Source organism: Ursus maritimus, unplaced genomic scaffold (assembly GCF_017311325.1).
Source record: "Ursus maritimus isolate PB19 unplaced genomic scaffold, ASM1731132v1 scaffold_13, whole genome shotgun sequence".
Taxonomy (NCBI): Eukaryota; Metazoa; Chordata; class Mammalia; order Carnivora; family Ursidae; genus Ursus; species Ursus maritimus.
Genome location: NW_024423675.1, coordinates 56,482,648 through 56,499,558, shown reverse-complemented (window position 1 = coordinate 56,499,558; position 16,911 = coordinate 56,482,648). Strand labels below are relative to the sequence as shown.

Genomic DNA, 16,911 nt, shown 5'->3' with positions numbered 1-16,911 from the left:
GTTTCCCAGAGTCCATAGTCTCTCATGGTTCATTCCCCCTTCTGTTTACCCCCCCTTCATTCTTCCCCTCCTTCTCCTACTGATCTTCCTATTTCTTATGTTCCATAAATGAATGAAACCATATGATAATTGTCTTTCTCTGTTTAATTTATTTCACTTAGCATAATCTCCTCCAGTCCCATCCATGTTGCTGCAAATATTGTGTAATCATTCTTTCTGATGGCTGAGTAATATTCCATTGTATATATGGACCACATCTTCTTAATCCAGTCATCTGTTGTAGGGCATCTCGGCTCCTTCCACAATTTAGCTATTGTGGACAATGCTGTTATGAACATTGGGGTGCATATGGCCCTTCTCTTCACTACATCTGTATCTTTGGGGTAAATACCCACTAGTCAATGGCTGGATCATAGGGTAGCTCAATTTTTAACTTTTTAAGGGACCTCCACACTGTTTTCCAGAGTGGCTGTACCAACTTGCATTCCCACCAACAGTGTAAGAGGGATCCCCTTTCTCCACATCCTCTCCAACATTTGTTGTTTCTTGCCTTGTCAATTTTTGCCATTCTAACTGGTGTACGGTGGTATCTCAATGTGGTTTTGATTTGAATTTCCCTGATGGCTAATGATTTTGAACATTTTTTCATGTGTCTGTTAGCCATTTGTATGTCTTTATTGGAAAAGTGTCTGTTCATATTTTCTGCCCATTTTTTATTTGATTATTTGTTTCTCATGTATTGAGTTTGAGAAGTTCCTTGTAGATATTGGATACCAGTCTTTTATCTGTAGTGTCATTTGCAAATATCTTCTCCCATTCCATGGGCTGCCTCTTAGGTTTTTTTTTGACTGGCTCCATTGGAGGGTGGGATGGTAGGAGAGAAAGTTAAAACAGAAACTTAGCTCAAAAAAATCCAATCTCAAGAATGTAGATTACAGGAGATTACTGACTCAATGAAATGTTCCAATGTCAGACTCATCGGCATCCCCAAGGGGGTGGAGAAAGAGAGAGGTCTCAAAGAGACATTTGAACAAATTGTAGCTGAGAACTTCCCTAATCTGGCAAAGGAAACAAGCATTCGTGTCCAAGAGGCAGAGAGGACCCCTCCCAAAGTCAATGAAAACAGACCTACACCACATCACGTCATAGTGCAATTCGCAAATATTAGGCCCAAGGATACAGTATTGAGAGCGGCCAGGGGAAGAAAATCCTTACGTACAAAGGGAAAAATAACAGAATTACGTCAGACCTGTCTACAGAGACATGGCAGGCCAGGAAGGGTTGGCAGGGTATTTTCAAAGCTCTATCTGAGAAGAACATGCAGCCAAGGATCCTTTATCCAGCAAGGCTATCATTCAGAATTGATGGAGAGATAAGGACCTTCCAAGATCAGCAGAAACTGAAGGAATTCGTGACCACCAAACCAGCCCTACGTGAGATATTAAGCAGGAGTTCTATAAAAGTAAAAAGGTCCCAAGAGAGATACAGAACAGAAATTTACAATCTATAGAAACAAAGACTTCACAGGCAACATGACATCATTAAAATCATATCTCTCAAAAATCACTCTCAATGTGAATGGCCTAAATGCTCCCGTAAATGCCACAGGGTTGCAGATTGGATAAAAAGACATGACCCATCCATTTGCTGTCTACAAGGGACTCGTTTTGAATGTAAAGATACATCCAGACTGAAAGTGAAGGGATGGAAAACCATTTTTCATGCCAATGGACCTCAAAAGAAAGCTGGGGTAGCAATTCTCATATCAGACAGATTAGATTATAAACTAAAGACTGTAGTTAGAGATACAGAAGGACACTATATTATTCTTAAAGGATGCATCCAACAAGTGGATATGACAATTATAAATATCTATGCCCCCAACAGGGGAGCAGCTAGATACACAAGGCAACTCTAAACCAGAATAAAGAGACATATAGATAATAATACATTAATAGTAGGGGACCTCAACACTCCGCTCTCAGCAATAGACAGATCACCTAAGAGAAAATCAACAAAGAAACAAGAGCTTTGAATGACATACTGGACCAGATGGACCTCATAGATATATACAGAACACTACACCCCAGAACAACAGAATACTCCTTCTTTTTGAATGCACATGGAACTTTCTCCAGTATAGATCATATACTGGGTCACAAAACAGGTCTCAACTGATACCAAAAGAGTGAGATTATTCCCTGCATATTCTCAGACCACAATGCTTTGAAACTGGAACTCAATCACAAAGAAAAGCTTGGAAGAAACTCAAACACTTGGAAACTAAGAACCATCCTGCTCAAGAATGATTGGGTAAACCAGGAAGTTAAAAATCAGATTAAGCAATTTTCAGAGACCAATGAGAATGAAAACACATTGATGCAAAACCTATGGGACACTGCAAAGGCAGTCCTAAGGGGAAAATACATAGCCATCTAAACCTCACTCAAAAGAATAGAAAAATCTAAAATGCAGTTTTTATATTCACACCTCAAGAAGCTGGAGCTGGAACAGAACAGGCCTAACCCAAGCACGGGAAGGCAGTTGATCAAGATTAGAGCAGAGATCAATGAATTAGAAACCAGGAGCACAGTAGGGCACTTCAACAGAACTAGAAACTGGTTCTTTGAAAGAATAAATAAGATCGATATGCCACTGGCCAGACTTACTCAATAGAATAGAGAAAGGACCCAAAACTAATAAAATTATGAATGAAAGGGAAGAGATCACAACCAACACCAATGAAATAGGAAGGATCATTAGAAACTTTTATCAACAGCTTTATGCCAATAAATTAAATAACCTGGAAGAAATGGATGCCTTCCTGGAAACCTATAAACTACCAAGACTGAAACAGGAAGAAATTGATTATTTAAACAGACCGATTAGTTATGATAAGATTGAAGCAGTGTTCAAGGGGCGCCTGGGTGGCACAGCGGTTAAGTGTCTGCCTTCGGCTCAGGGCGCGATCCCAGTGTTATGGGATCGAGCCCCACATCAGGCTCCTCCGCTATGAGCCTGCTTCTTCTTCTCCCACTCCCCCTGCTTGTGTTCCATCTCTCGCTTGCTGTCTCTATCTCTGTCGAATAAATAAATAAAATCTTTAAAAAAAAAAAAAGATTGAAGCAGTGATCAAAAACCTCCCCAAAAACAACAGTCCAGGGCCTGGGGGATTCCCTGGGGAATTCTACCAAACTTTCAAAGAAGAAATAGTACCTATTCTCCTGAAGCTGTTTCAAAAAATAGAAACAGAAGGAAAACTACCAAGCTCATTCATTGAGGCCAGTATTACCTTGATCCCCAAACCAGGCAAAGACCCCATCAAAAAGGAGAATTACAGACCGATATCCCTGATGAATATGGACGCCAAAATTCTCAACAAGATCCTAGCTAGTAGGATCCAATAGTACATTAATAGGATTATCCATCAAGACCAAGTGGGATTCATCCCTGGGATGCAGGGTAGTTCAACATTCGCAAATCGGTCAGTGTGATAGATCATATCAACAAGAAAAGAGTCAAGAACCATATGATCCTCTCAATTGGTGCAGAAAAAGCATTTGACAAAATACAGTATCCTTTCCTGATTAAAACCCTTCAGGGGCGCCTGGGTGGCACAGCAGTTAAGTGTCTGCCTTCGGCTCAGGGCGTGATTGGGACCGAGCCCCACATCAGGCTCTGCCGCTATGAGCCTGCTTCTTCCTCTCCCACTCCCCCTGCTTGTGTTCCCTCTCTCGCTGGCTGTCTCTATCTCTGTCCAATAAATAAATAAAATCTTAAAAAAAAAAAAACCCTTCAGAGTGTAGGGATAGAGGGTACATTCCTCAATTTCATAAAAACCATCTATGAAAAGCCTACAACGAATATCATTCTCAATGGGGAAAAACTGAAAGCCTTTTCCTTAAGATCAGGAACACGACAAGGATGCCCACTCCAGCCATTATTATTCAACATAGTACTAGAAGTCCTTGCAACAGCAATCAGACAACAAAAAGGGATAAAATGTATCCAAATCTGCAAAGAAGAAGTTGAACTGTCTCTCTTCGCAGATGGCATGATACTCTATATGGAAAACCCAAAAGACTCCACCCCCAAATTACTAAATGTGAGAATTTCTTAAACTTTTATTTTATGCCAGATAGTTACGTCTGGTATCTTTTTTCATCAAAATTATTCTCTCATTCTTTTTCCTCTAAGCAGCATAATTGTTTCTAAGGGCATAAAATCAACATGTGGCAGAGCAAACATGGCCATCCTTTCATGAATAAAAATATGAAAATAGATGGTAGATAAGGCTTAAATATGTCCTGATGCTTATAGACTAAGTGGCACAAGATATTCCCCCCCCCCCACACACACACAGACACAATGTTAGAGAATAGGTTATTTTCCCCAAATAGAGGAAATGGTCAGGAAAAATTATGTCAAAGATACCTGTACTTTTACATTCCATAAAGATCAAGGATGAACTTTGAATCTCATTATGTGTCATTAAAGGAGTACTGATTAGCAAAAATAAAGGAGGAGAAGAAGAAAGAGAGAAAAAAGCTCTATGAAGTCTGTTTCAACCATGAGTTAACTCCCAAGGGGATAGCGAGCACAGAAGCGTGTGCAACGTCCCTGCATTTCCAGGGACTTTTAGACCCAGGCAGTCCTCTTAGAGCCAGAATTTAAGATTTAGACCTAGTTTGAGGAGAGTTGAGAGAAGGGAGTAGCCACAGAAGTGAAGTACCTCTTTCTCTGTTCTCTCTCCCATCTCTATCTCCATCTCCCCCGAGCCAATTGGGAAGTTCTGTTCTTTGTACAACCTCAGATTCAGCATGATTATATTTTGGTTCCACTATAGAATATCTAAATGTGACTGTCGAGGCTAAGGAGAATATAATTTTTTAAAATACTGCACCAAAAAAAAAGAGCTTATCACAATTTTACCTCAATAATATTAAAAAATGATAATAGTGGTTTTGAAAAGTGCCTGATAGACTTCGGCCTGGTGCTTAAAATTGAAAATTGGTAGGCAATAGGAACAAAACCACATTATCTTTGTTTTTCCATTAAGTCAGGCTCCAATTAGTTACTTTCATTCCTAACTCTTTCTTTTGGCGGCCAGTACCATGACCTGAATCCTGCCAGAGTAATCAGATTGGTGCTGTAAGTATTTATATATGTGACAGGAAAGACGTTTTACCTGAAAGGTTTTTTATTGAAACGTTGTTCCAAAAAATAACTGTGATATAGTCACAATAGTTAAGGTCTCCTCCAGTTGATCATTTGCTATATGTAAACAATTCTTTATGCAAAATAGAAGAGCAAAACTTGCCCAATATTTACTAGAATGTTTTTATTCTGATGTAATTTTTGATAAGTGTTTTGTTGATTTTGCACAATATTTACATTATATGCAATTGGATAGAGCTAATAGAAATATGAAGATCATTCTCTAGTATTCATTTTTGCCAGCTCTCTGCAGTAATGCTGGCCAGAAGTTTATTTCCCCCCTCTTTTCCTAGTTGAGTTATTAAGTAGAATTGGTTACATAATGCTTGGTCCTATAATTGTGTTGAAAACTCATGCATTACAAATTAAATTGATGTGAACATTTTTTAAACATTTTTATTTTAAGGAGAAATATTTTCTCCCAATTTCTATTTGGACTGGTAATAACCACGAGTCTACATCTCTTTACTTTGTGCAGGAAGACACTAGTGGAAAAATTTTCAGAAGCAACTCATATTTCCTATAAAAAGAGAAATTCTGCATCATGATCTTATTTGTGTGTATCTCTAAGCTTCCCAAAGATATTTGCAAATAAGCATCACATATCTCTGTTGAGTGTGACTCACTCACCATTTATATGTTTACTGCCAACTTGTGTTACGCATGGTGCCTGGCATTAGGTATATAACGATACATCCAACTTCTTTATCTTCAAGAAGCCCCCTGTTCTGAATTCCTGGGGACACAGATTTGTAAATAACTAAGTGTAATGCAACATGATCATTCTAATCTGAACAAGTATTTAGGGCAAAAGAAGTGATTTAATTCTAGTTGGAAAACTGAAAAGGATTAAGTATGAGCTGAGTCATGAAAATTGAGCAGGAATTTACTAAGTGGAGAAAGAAGAAGTTAGGGTATTCTAGGTATCTGTTCTTGAAATAAAAACCATCTACCCTTCTTTATCATGCAGACTGGAAACTTCAGTCATTCCTTCAACAAATACTTAATGAGTTCTTACTGTGAATAAGACATTCAAAAACAAGATATTTTGTGTTGTGTTACAGTCTGATTGCCTGGATGCTGGAGAACATTTTTCTTTACCCATTATAGATGTACCACATTTTAAGAGCCATTAATATGGGCATGGGGCTACAAATATATATATACAAATACACACACACACACACATTTTTTTTCTTAGAAAACTGCATTTATTCATTCATTCAGCCAACAATATATATTGAGTGCCTGTCATGGGCTCAACAATATTTAGAAGAGAACATTTACCTGGACGGAAGGATTCAAGAGTCATGTCTATTCAAACAAAATTCTGTGAGGAACAGAGGGGTCAGGATCGATCTTGGTGATGGCCATAGTCAAAAAGAAAGTAGAGAGAGAAGGAAAACAAGCTTGTGAACCAAGCAGGCTGATCAAAGAGGTTTGGGGAGGCACAGATCAAGGAGAGGTTGGTACCAGCAGTCAACACAGAGAGGCTGAAGAGCTGAGTTGCTCAGTGGTCACTGCTGACCTGATGACTGCGTCCATAAGCATGTGCAGAAGCAGCTGGAGGGGAAGGAAGACTCTGGGGCTCCAGCAGATTTGACAGGAGAAACATGAGAGGCAGAAGTGGAGTCACAGAAAATGGTCTTCAAAGTGGTGGAGATGAGTTTGTGCTTAAAGGCAGAATGGGGGAGCCCGGGTGGCTCAGTCAGTTGAGCGTCCAGCTCTTGGTTTTGGCTCAGGTCGTGATCTCAGGGTCATGTGTTGGAGCCCCGGGCTCAGTGTGGACTCAGCTTGAGACTCTCCCTCTCCCTCTGCCCCTCCCTCATCCCTACTCTCTCTCTTTCTCTGGCATGCATGATATTTCTCAAATAAATTAATGAATCTAAAAAAACCCCCAAAAAACAAAGGCAGAATGGATGAATGGATGTGATTTGGTTTTTTGTGTCAAATTTCTTGGAATTTTTATCATTTCAAGAAAATTCCCTCCTTCCTTTCATTTTCTTTATATATTTTCAGGTTAACACAGTATAAGAAAAACTTCATTTGCATTTGTTCACTGAATATATCACATATTTATTAACTTTTTACTCATTGTCAAACTGCATTTATATTATTAGAATACAAATGGACATTTTGAATGATAAACAGGCCACCTTTTTAATGATTACATATAACTAATACAATAATCTTGATTCTGACCACACTGAATAGTTTTCATTGTAGCTCATTAATAATTTTATTTATATGCTTAGAATATGAAGTCATTATTACATTTTTATATTAATTATAAGCAGTGTGAATAGTGGAATATACAAGAGAATGCCTGAAAATGAAAACTCTGTTATTTTTGAACATGTATTTCACAGTATGAGAACAAAATGTATTCAGCTGTTCATTTTATAAAGAGAGAAAATGCATTTAAAATTAGAATTGTGCCATTCAGAGACCGTAATTCATATAGTCATAAGAGAAATATAAATGCTCCCTATCAGTGGGTAGAGAAAAAAAGTCTCATTTCAATAAAACATTTGGTGATTAAATATCTCTACATGGAACTTTTCCTTTCTTTTTCTTTTTTAGAAAGAAAGACAATTGGATATAGTCAGAAATATAGCATTAGGCTTTTTTTTTTTTTTTTAAAGATTTTATTTATTTGACAGAGATAGAGACAGCCAGCAAGAGAGGGAACACAAGCAGGGGGAGTGGGAGAGGAAGAAGCAGGCTCATAGTGGAGGAGCCTGATGTGGGGCTCGATCCCACAACACCAGGATCACGCCCTGAGCTGAAGGCAGACGCTTAACCGCTGTGCCACCCAGGCGCCCCGAAATATAGCATTAGGCTTTTAACATGAGTCAGTGAGAACCAGAAAACTGTAGAGTTTGAACCCAGGTAATAAATGGAAAACTCATTCTGCAAGAAATCCGAGGACACCAGTCCTCCCCTGACCATGAACGTTAGCATCATTCACTTCTTTCCTTTCTTCTGAGCCAGGAGAAACCTTAATTCAAGGTTTAACAAAGCCCAGTATATTAGGCATTTTAGTGATCTTTATAAAAAAATAAAAAAAGAGACCCTCCATGAATTGAAAATGGGCTTTGACTTATTTTTCCAGTAGTGGTGATGGATTTGCACTGATCCATCTGTAATCTTGCACTTATGATCCTCTGGGGTCAATGACACATTTTGGGAGAAGCTGAGCTAGATTTGTCAGGCTGTGAAACAGAACAGGGCCAGCTGACCCATAGGAGATTCATCTGTGACCTTGGCTATGCTACAATGCTCCCACAGCTGGCCCCTGAGCTAAGGAAATTACTGTGGCAAGAATGGGCTTGGGTAAGCCATGGTAATGTGCTTGCCCACAGCGAAGTTGGGACGTTGGTTCAGTTTTTTTAGGGGCACCTCCTCTTCCCTGTTTAGGCCCTGCATCAGTGTCTCTATCTTTTACACTGATAGTGATCTCTTTCTCTTCTCTTACGCTGTACCGTCTCTTTGACCCTTGACAAAAATTCCTTTCTAGAAAGAAGCTGGTATGTATACAAAAGTCCAAGCATTAAGTCTCCTGAGGTTTCTCTCCAAAGGGTTATTTTTCTTCAATAATTGGTAATTGCCAATCATAGTAAAATAAAGAATTTAGGTATTTAGAAATCGTTCCTACAGATTTCACTACAATGAGTAACAAAGGTATGACAGAGAGAGAGAGAAGCATTTTTTGCATTTACTCTTTTTTTCTTTTTTTTTTAAATCTTACAGCGGAAACCCCCACTGGTGGTAGATGATCTTTTTGAAGACATGAAAGATGGTGTTAAGCTGCTTGCTCTTCTGGAGGTCCTGTCTGGGCAGAAACTGGTAACGACTTTTCCTGTGACCAGACTTGTCAAATTGCTCCCCTTTGGAATTTGGGGGTGTGGAGTTGGGAGTGTAAAGGGTGCTGTCCCTGTAAGACAAAGTTCTCTTTTTGTAGTTGGTAATACACTGGAAACACTAGCCTATCAGTCACTTGTGGGAGCAGAGAATCCATTCCCTTTCTGGTTCCTATACATGTTTAGTGGCTCTGAGACGTGATGTATAGTGGTAGCCATCTTGGAAGGCAGAGTAAAAAATCTCCATCAGTAGTTGTCATGTGTAACTACTGCCTCGGTGAGTATCCAGGAAGCTTACTTGCAGATTAACACTACCTCACTTTATAGTGTTTGCTCTCCATTTGGAAAGGATTGTTGGTCCATAACTGCGCTTTATTTATGTAGTTGTTTGTTGAAAATGAAGTTGGGAATCAGCGTGGCCTTCTTCATACACTTGTGGACGTCCTCCATCTTCAGTCATTGGTCACAGGAACAGCGGGCTTTTAGGTGCAGCAGAACCAAAGCAGAGTGAAAAAAACACATGGAGAGTGAACTACAGAATATATTTTTCTACATTACTTAATAATAAAGTATAGACAGCCTCCAATTTACAATGGTTCAACTTCATGACTTTTTGACTTCACGGTGGTGTGAAAGCAATACACATTCAGTAAAAACCATAGTTGGAATTTTGAATTTGGATCTTTTCCTGGGCTAACGACACACGGGATGATCCTCTCTTGTGATGCTGGGCAGTCGCAGGGAGCCACAGCTCCCAGTGACCCACGTGACCACGAGGGTAAAGAACCGGTATACTTACAACCATTCTGTAGCCACACAGAGACTCCATTTTACACTTTCAGTACGGTAGTGAATAAATTACATGAAAGATTAAATACTCCATTGTAAGATAGGCTTTATATGAGATGATTTTGCCCAACTGTAGGCTAACGTCAGTGGTCTGAGCACATTTAAGGCGAGCTAGGCAAAGCTGTGATGTTCGGTAGGTTAGGTGTATTAAATGCGTCTTTGATTTGCTGTATTTTCAACTTAATTTGAGTTTATCAGGATATAACCCCAATGTAAGTTGAGGAAGATCTGCATTTTGTTTCTCTGGCTTATGTTTTGTTATTTCAGAGTAGTAAAGAGGTAAGTAGTTTGCAAAGATAAACTACTTATAAATGCTGTTTTCCATAATTACAAAAAGGTACTCAGGAAATAATCTTCAAATGTTGTATAACGTTAGACACAGAGTCCAAAATTGGGAGTACCCATTTTTTCTCTATCTACCGCTTCTTGACAACAGCTACACAATCATTGTTACTTGGATAATTGAGTTTTTTAAAAGTGTTTTTACCTAAACATAAATTTCCAGTTAATTTTGTGCAGAGTCCTTAAAATAGCTTTTGTGAAAGAGTTTGTTTGTTGGAAAATTACAAACTGATAATAATTTTGTGTAAATCATTTATCTAATAGGATTCATATTACAGTGGATGTTTTCAGCGCCCCTTGTGCCATCTCAGCTCACCTCCCTCTTCAGTGAGTGAGATTTCAGACAGTGGGGGACATTGCCGTAGACTGTAGCAGCATCTAGGTTCGAATCCTGTTAACATGTCCCCAGGATTCTATCCTCATGGCTTTTATCAAAGGCACAAGTTGCTCAAGGCAGCCCTGAAGTGTAGGAAGGGTTAGTAGTCCCTAAGGACCCTCAACCAGTGGAGATGGAGTCCATGAATAAATGCTCCAGCCTGCCATTTGTAGGAGGGACAATTCTGTGACATATTTTACACCTATCTTGTAGAGTACTTGGGTCCCCAGCAGGACTGAGGCCCAGTTGCTCACGGTGGACACCCTCAGTAGCACTTTTCCTTCTTCCTTGTCTCACTCTCCATGCGTCTCCTCACTCTTACTACCTGGAGTCACCTCCTCTGTAAACTACATGCCCCCAAGTCCTTGTCTCAGGTTCTGCTTTGGGGGAGATCAAAACACATATGAAAAGTTAATTTGGAATATACACGTATATGCATGAGCTAAATAAACTGGATTAGCATTCCGATGTGGGAGTCATTGACTTGAGATATATACAGCCTCGGTTTCCAGATATTATTGGCTATCCTTATATAACCTCCTGAATTAAGCTATTTACTAGAAGGTTAAAGGAACCTTTGTTATAATTCATTTGTGTATTAGAGAGGTATATCATTCTGTATCAACATAATTTTGCTAGTGTACTTGACCAACAGAGGAAAGAAATCTTGATGGGCATTTAATTGCCAAATGAGATGATTCTAGAAAAAGTAAATATTTTGACATAACAGTCGTACGTCTGTTTAAGTGCCCTACTCATTCAGACAGAATTATAAGACCTTGAGGCTAGAAGAAATTTCGAAAAGAATCTCAGCATTCTTACTTAGTGGGTAAGAAAACTGAGACACACAAGGACAATTTCCAATTTAACCTTTATTATTTATTTATATTGAGCGCTTCAAGATTCTGAATTACATAAAATGAAATTGCTCTGAAATTATAAATAAATCTTGGAAGTGGTTATTTAAATTTTGTACATGTCATTACGGTCCAGGACCACATTAACATGAAAAGCATCATTTGAAGGAATGAGTATCCCAGGCATTTTTTTAGAGCTTTCAAAGGGAGAATGTGAGTAAGAGCATTTCCCTCAGGAGTGGTAACACTATTCAGGAATTCTATAATATCTCATAGGTAGAACTCTGTTAAGAACACTATGCTTAACATCAGGGTTCACAGAGCCTGAGACTCTGACTCTGACCGTGATTGTCTGAGAAATGTGGCCAAATGGCTTAGTGTCCTTGCACTGCCAGCATCTCTTGAGAAATCTCTATGATTTTATTGAAAGACTTAGGGTATTTTTAATTTTTAAATTACAATTCTTAGATTTCTCTACAGTCTTTGTGGAACATGTACTCTTTTTTTTAATGGATCAGGGATTCTATATCTTTAATTGCACTTAAAACATAGGAACACTAAATTTAATTTGGACTTAGGATTTTTTTAAAGAATATGATGAATTGCCATTGAAAAATTAGAAATAAGAGAAGCAATATGAATAGAGTTTAAGAACTTCAGAGGAACTTACTTCTTATACATTTTGTTAACCTTCTCCTTATAAAACTCCTTAACACTTTGCATTCAGGAGAGCCCTAACAGTCCACTTAAAAGTGCACAATAAAAGAAAGCAAAACACGAATTCAAAAAGATATATGCAACCCCATGCTCATTGCAGCTTGATTTACAATAGCCACATGCATACATGCACCATATAGCGCTTTTCATATAAATGTTTCCTCACATATAGGAGGGACAGTCTCAATAGGCAGCGTGGGAATTTTGCAAATTTCTGCTCTTGGCGTACAGAAACCTGACAGGCAAATGTGTCAACAGATAAGCTGGGAATGAGTCTTTGTTGAGTAAATTAGTACACCTTCCAAGTGCTTTGGGGATAATGCTCCTTTGTGTATCTACTAAACTTTTAGAAATTGAGTGATGTTGTTCTTGAATATTCTTTAAGTCTATTTTTAATCCATTTAAATTCATTTTATAATTATCGTTTTAATGTGTGCATTTTTGTTTATTCCTATTCCTTCCTGTTTATAGCCATGTGAACAAGGACGCCGTATGAAGCGAATCCATGCTGTGGCTAATATTGGCACGGCACTCAAGTTCCTTGAAGGAAGGAAGGTAAGAGAGAGACAAAACAAAACACCTTTTTAAACAAGAAGGTGTGGGCATACTGATGTTTTCCAGTGTTGGCTGTGCAGTAAAAGCACTGCATGTAAATTATACAGCGAGAGATTCAGTATTATTGTAAAATAATTCTATATTTACAGAAAAGTGGCAAAAAATGGCAGAGAGATTTCCTGCTTATACTTTGGGCAGCTTCCTCTAATATGAAGGACTTACATACATAGTATATGTGTGTGTGTGTGTGTGTGTGTGTGTGTGTGTATCTCATAATTATTAAAGAAGGAATTTAAAATTGGTGTGATACCATTCATTAAAGCATAGATGTCAGTCTAATTTCATCCATTTTTCCACTAATGTCTTACTTCTATCCAGGATCCCGTCCAGTAACACACCTTGTGTTGTGTTGTGGCTCCTTGGTCTCTTCCACGCTATGACCTTGTCTTTCTTTGTCCTTCATGACCTTGATAATAGTTGCTGGTCAGTTATTTTTGCAGAATATCACTCAATATGGGTTTGTTTCTTCTTTCCTCAAGATTAGATTGAGGTTATACATTTGTGGCAAGAATCCCAAGGAATGATGTTGTATTCTTCTCAGGGTATCATGTTAGTGGATATAGGATTAATAAGTCTTATTGCTGGCAACGTTAACTTCAATCACTTGGCAAGGCTTTCTGCTGTGTTTTTTCTTATGATACAGTTACTGTTTTTTTCCTTTATAACTGAGAAATAACCTAGGGGAAATAACTGAGATTATGCTAATATTCTGCTTCTCCACAAACTTTGGTTACTGATTTTAGCATTGATCGCCTTCAGTAATTATTTCTGTGATGTTTGCCTAGTGGTGATTTTTGTGTTTCCCTCAGTCCTTTCACATGTATTAATTGAAATTGTTCTGTAAGTAAAGGCTGTCCTTTCCCCCCACCCACCATTTATTTATTTATTCAATTATTTATTTTGGCATGAACTTATTCTATAATTATAATATAATAATAATGGTAATAATACTCAAATTGTTCCAGCTTTGGCCATTGAGAATTCCTTCAGGCTGGCTCCTGTACTCTCTTAATAGGGCCCCATCTTTTTTCAGGCATTTCCTCATTTTCTGGAACAACAGATTTTCCATGTTTATCTTATGCTTTCCCTGCCCCAGTTCTGGAATCAGCCATTTCCCTAAGCAGGCTTTGTTCTTTTTATTAGTGAGTGACGTTTGGGTGCTGGGTGTGCTCATTGCTACTGAAATGTCATTGCCCCTAGGCCCTCTTAACAGACAGATCTAGAAAACATGAATGTTTACTAACCCAGGAATATTCATACATGTTTTCTCTCTCTTCCCCTGCCTCCTTTCTCTCTCTCTCTCTCTGTGTGTGTGTGTGTACCATCAGTTTAAACTGATACTTCTGATTCCAGTCCAATACCACAAGGTTCATTAATAGTCTTCCATGCTTATTTGTTTCTGTTTTCTGTGACAATGAGAAAACTGGCTCTCATCTATAATGTATTCACCAATTTTTTAATCCTAGTACAGACATAAAATTGTTTAAGAATTTCTGACCACAACCCTGTGAGAAACAGATTTACTCACTAGAGAACAGTGTATGCATAGGTCTTTTGGTCTTTAGTATTACAGCAGTCAGTCAAAAGACTATTTTCCAAATTTACTTAGGTAACTTTTGTTCTTTTTCACTCCCTTCAGTGTGATTATGTTAGTCTTTTGTAATAGAGTTAGATAACCAAGGTATATTCAGTTTTGAGTAATACCCCCTCACACACACATACATCCTAGTTGACTTTGATTATTATTCTTATTCTTATTTTGGGTAATGAGACATTATTATGATTCTAGAGTAAAGGTTACACTTAGAGAAGGCACTCCCTCATGATCCTTACTATTCCATTCTCATCTTTCTTCTTTCCATTCCCTATCTCATCTTAGGGAACCAGTCTCTAGCTTCTAATTTATTCTTCCAGTATCTCTTTTCTTTTCTTTTCTTTTCTTTTCTTTTCTTTTCTTTTCTTTTTTTTTTTAAAGATTTTATTTATTTATTTGACAGAGAGAGAGACAGCCAGTGAGAGAGGGAACACAAGCAGGGGGAGTGGGAGAGGAAGAAGCAGGCTCATAGCGGAGGAGCCTGATGCGGGGCCCAATCCCATAACGCTGGGATCATGCCCTGAGCCGAAGGCAGAAGCTCAACCGCTGTGCCACCCAGGCGCCCCTCTTCCAGTATTTCTTTTGCATAAATGAGCAGATGTATTATCATACACCCTCTTTTTTTTTTTTTTTTTTGGAAGGGTAACATCCTATAATACATTCCTGCACTTTGCTTTTCTCATTTAACAGTATATGCTGGAAATCTTTCAAATCAGTTCATGGAGATCTTCCTAATTCATTTTCACAACTGCTTTCGTTATCTGGATATGCCAGAGTTTATTCAACCACTGTCTTATGAATGGGCATCTAGGTTGTTTCTAGTATTTTTCAAACACAATGATGCAATTAATGGCTGTCCACCATACTTTCACACTATGAGAAGGGCATTTTCTGGGTAAATTCCTAAAAGTGTGATTGCAGGGTCAAAAAGTAAGTGTATATGTGTTTTGGTTTTTCTTTTTTGAGGTATTGCCATGCTTCCTTTCAAACCAGTAGCACCAACTGGTTTAGATTTAGTCTTTTCCCAACTTGTGGGAATTCAACTTGTGTTTGGCAGAACCAAAACCAGCTTTATAAATGGATATCCAGATACTCCTGGAAAATAGAATGATTCAACTCTTTCCTTCAAAATCTATATAGACTAAACTCATTTATTTACTACCCTAATGCATATGTGAATACTTTCCATATGACAGGAACTCTAGAAAATACAAAGAATACTTGATTCTGTTCATTGAATAATTTATATTTTGATCAGTTGGTACTATGATGAAACAATATAAAGTCCAGTCAGTTGTGCAGACTCCATGCCAAAGAGAGATTCTGGATATTAAGATGGAGTAGAAAAACAATATTAGCTTCTTATAGAATATTGGACATTGTTTCCAGATCACCTAATATCATTGTTAATGGAGTGTTTCTCTTCTTTCAGCTTCCTCCATGGATTTTTCATTGAAAGCTGAAAAAGCCATGTTGAACAAGATATTTATAGCTTTCCAAGTCATTGGGTCTCTCATTTTACCTATATAACAATTGGGTCCTACTTTGTTCTGAGCTATCCTTCGTTGGCTAGAATATAAAAACAAAATTCCTCTTGTTAATGTCTTGGAGAAAATTTAAGGACTTAACCTATAAAGGCATTGTTTGCAAAGAGGACCGAAGAGTCTTCTTTTCACAGAAGAATTGTTTTACACTAGATCATTTTCGCAGAACAACCCTAAGTAATAAAATTTGAGTGCGGGGAGGGATGAGTTTTTTAAGGCTCTTTGGTGCCCACCTTACTATTTATTTTATTTTATTTTTATAATTTAAGAACTTATGTCTCAAACGTATTTTCAGGAATTTGTTTTTGACCTTTGGACTTACTTTGCCCTCCATTTAGATTTTTTTCTTTAGATAATAGAAAATCAGTTTAGTCCTTGGATTCTAGCTTGATTTAAGGAATAATGAGGGCGTCCCTCAAATTTTACTGGATAAAACCCTACCATTGTGTTTTGTTTTCCACTTGTTTACAGGACAGTTGGGAAAAGCATACATTAGTACCTGATGGGAACCATGTAAATGTGACTCTCATGAGTAGATCCAGTACCATTTCCACCAGTTTCTTTCTCCAATGAGGTATCAGGTGGGTCACTCTAAACAGTAACAGGAGCCAATCACTGACCACCTTTCCTAAAATTTCCCATAGTGCAGACAAGGGACATAAATTTAGATTCCTATGAAGTCAGATAAGTGACCTTAACGATGAACTGAGTTAGAGGCTGACTATGGAAACAGGAGAACCGAGCAAGTCCTGCGCCCCGTCTGGAAGACAGAAGTGAACATTCAGTTCCAGCTATAGTTCCGTCAGTGAAATGCAAGCACAGGGATCCCAGATTTGCCAATTAAACAAGAGAAGTCAGCAATCTGGATTTTTATTAAAATCTAATTATTTATTTAAGTTATTTATTAAATAATACAGGTAGTTGGCTTCCTGTATCA

General features: G+C 38.1%; 1 protein-coding gene across 1 annotated transcript in view; it reads left to right on the top strand.

Annotated features, from left to right (window-relative positions):
* SYNE1 (spectrin repeat containing nuclear envelope protein 1) overlaps positions 1–16,911 on the top strand; it is a 442,550-nt gene that overhangs the window by 96,405 nt on the left and 329,234 nt on the right. The window contains exons 4-5 of the mRNA XM_040627972.1: positions 8,971–9,066; positions 12,693–12,776. Of these exons, the coding sequence (XP_040483906.1) occupies positions 8,971–9,066; positions 12,693–12,776 (180 nt within the window). The remainder of the gene's footprint in view (positions 1–8,970; positions 9,067–12,692; positions 12,777–16,911) is intronic.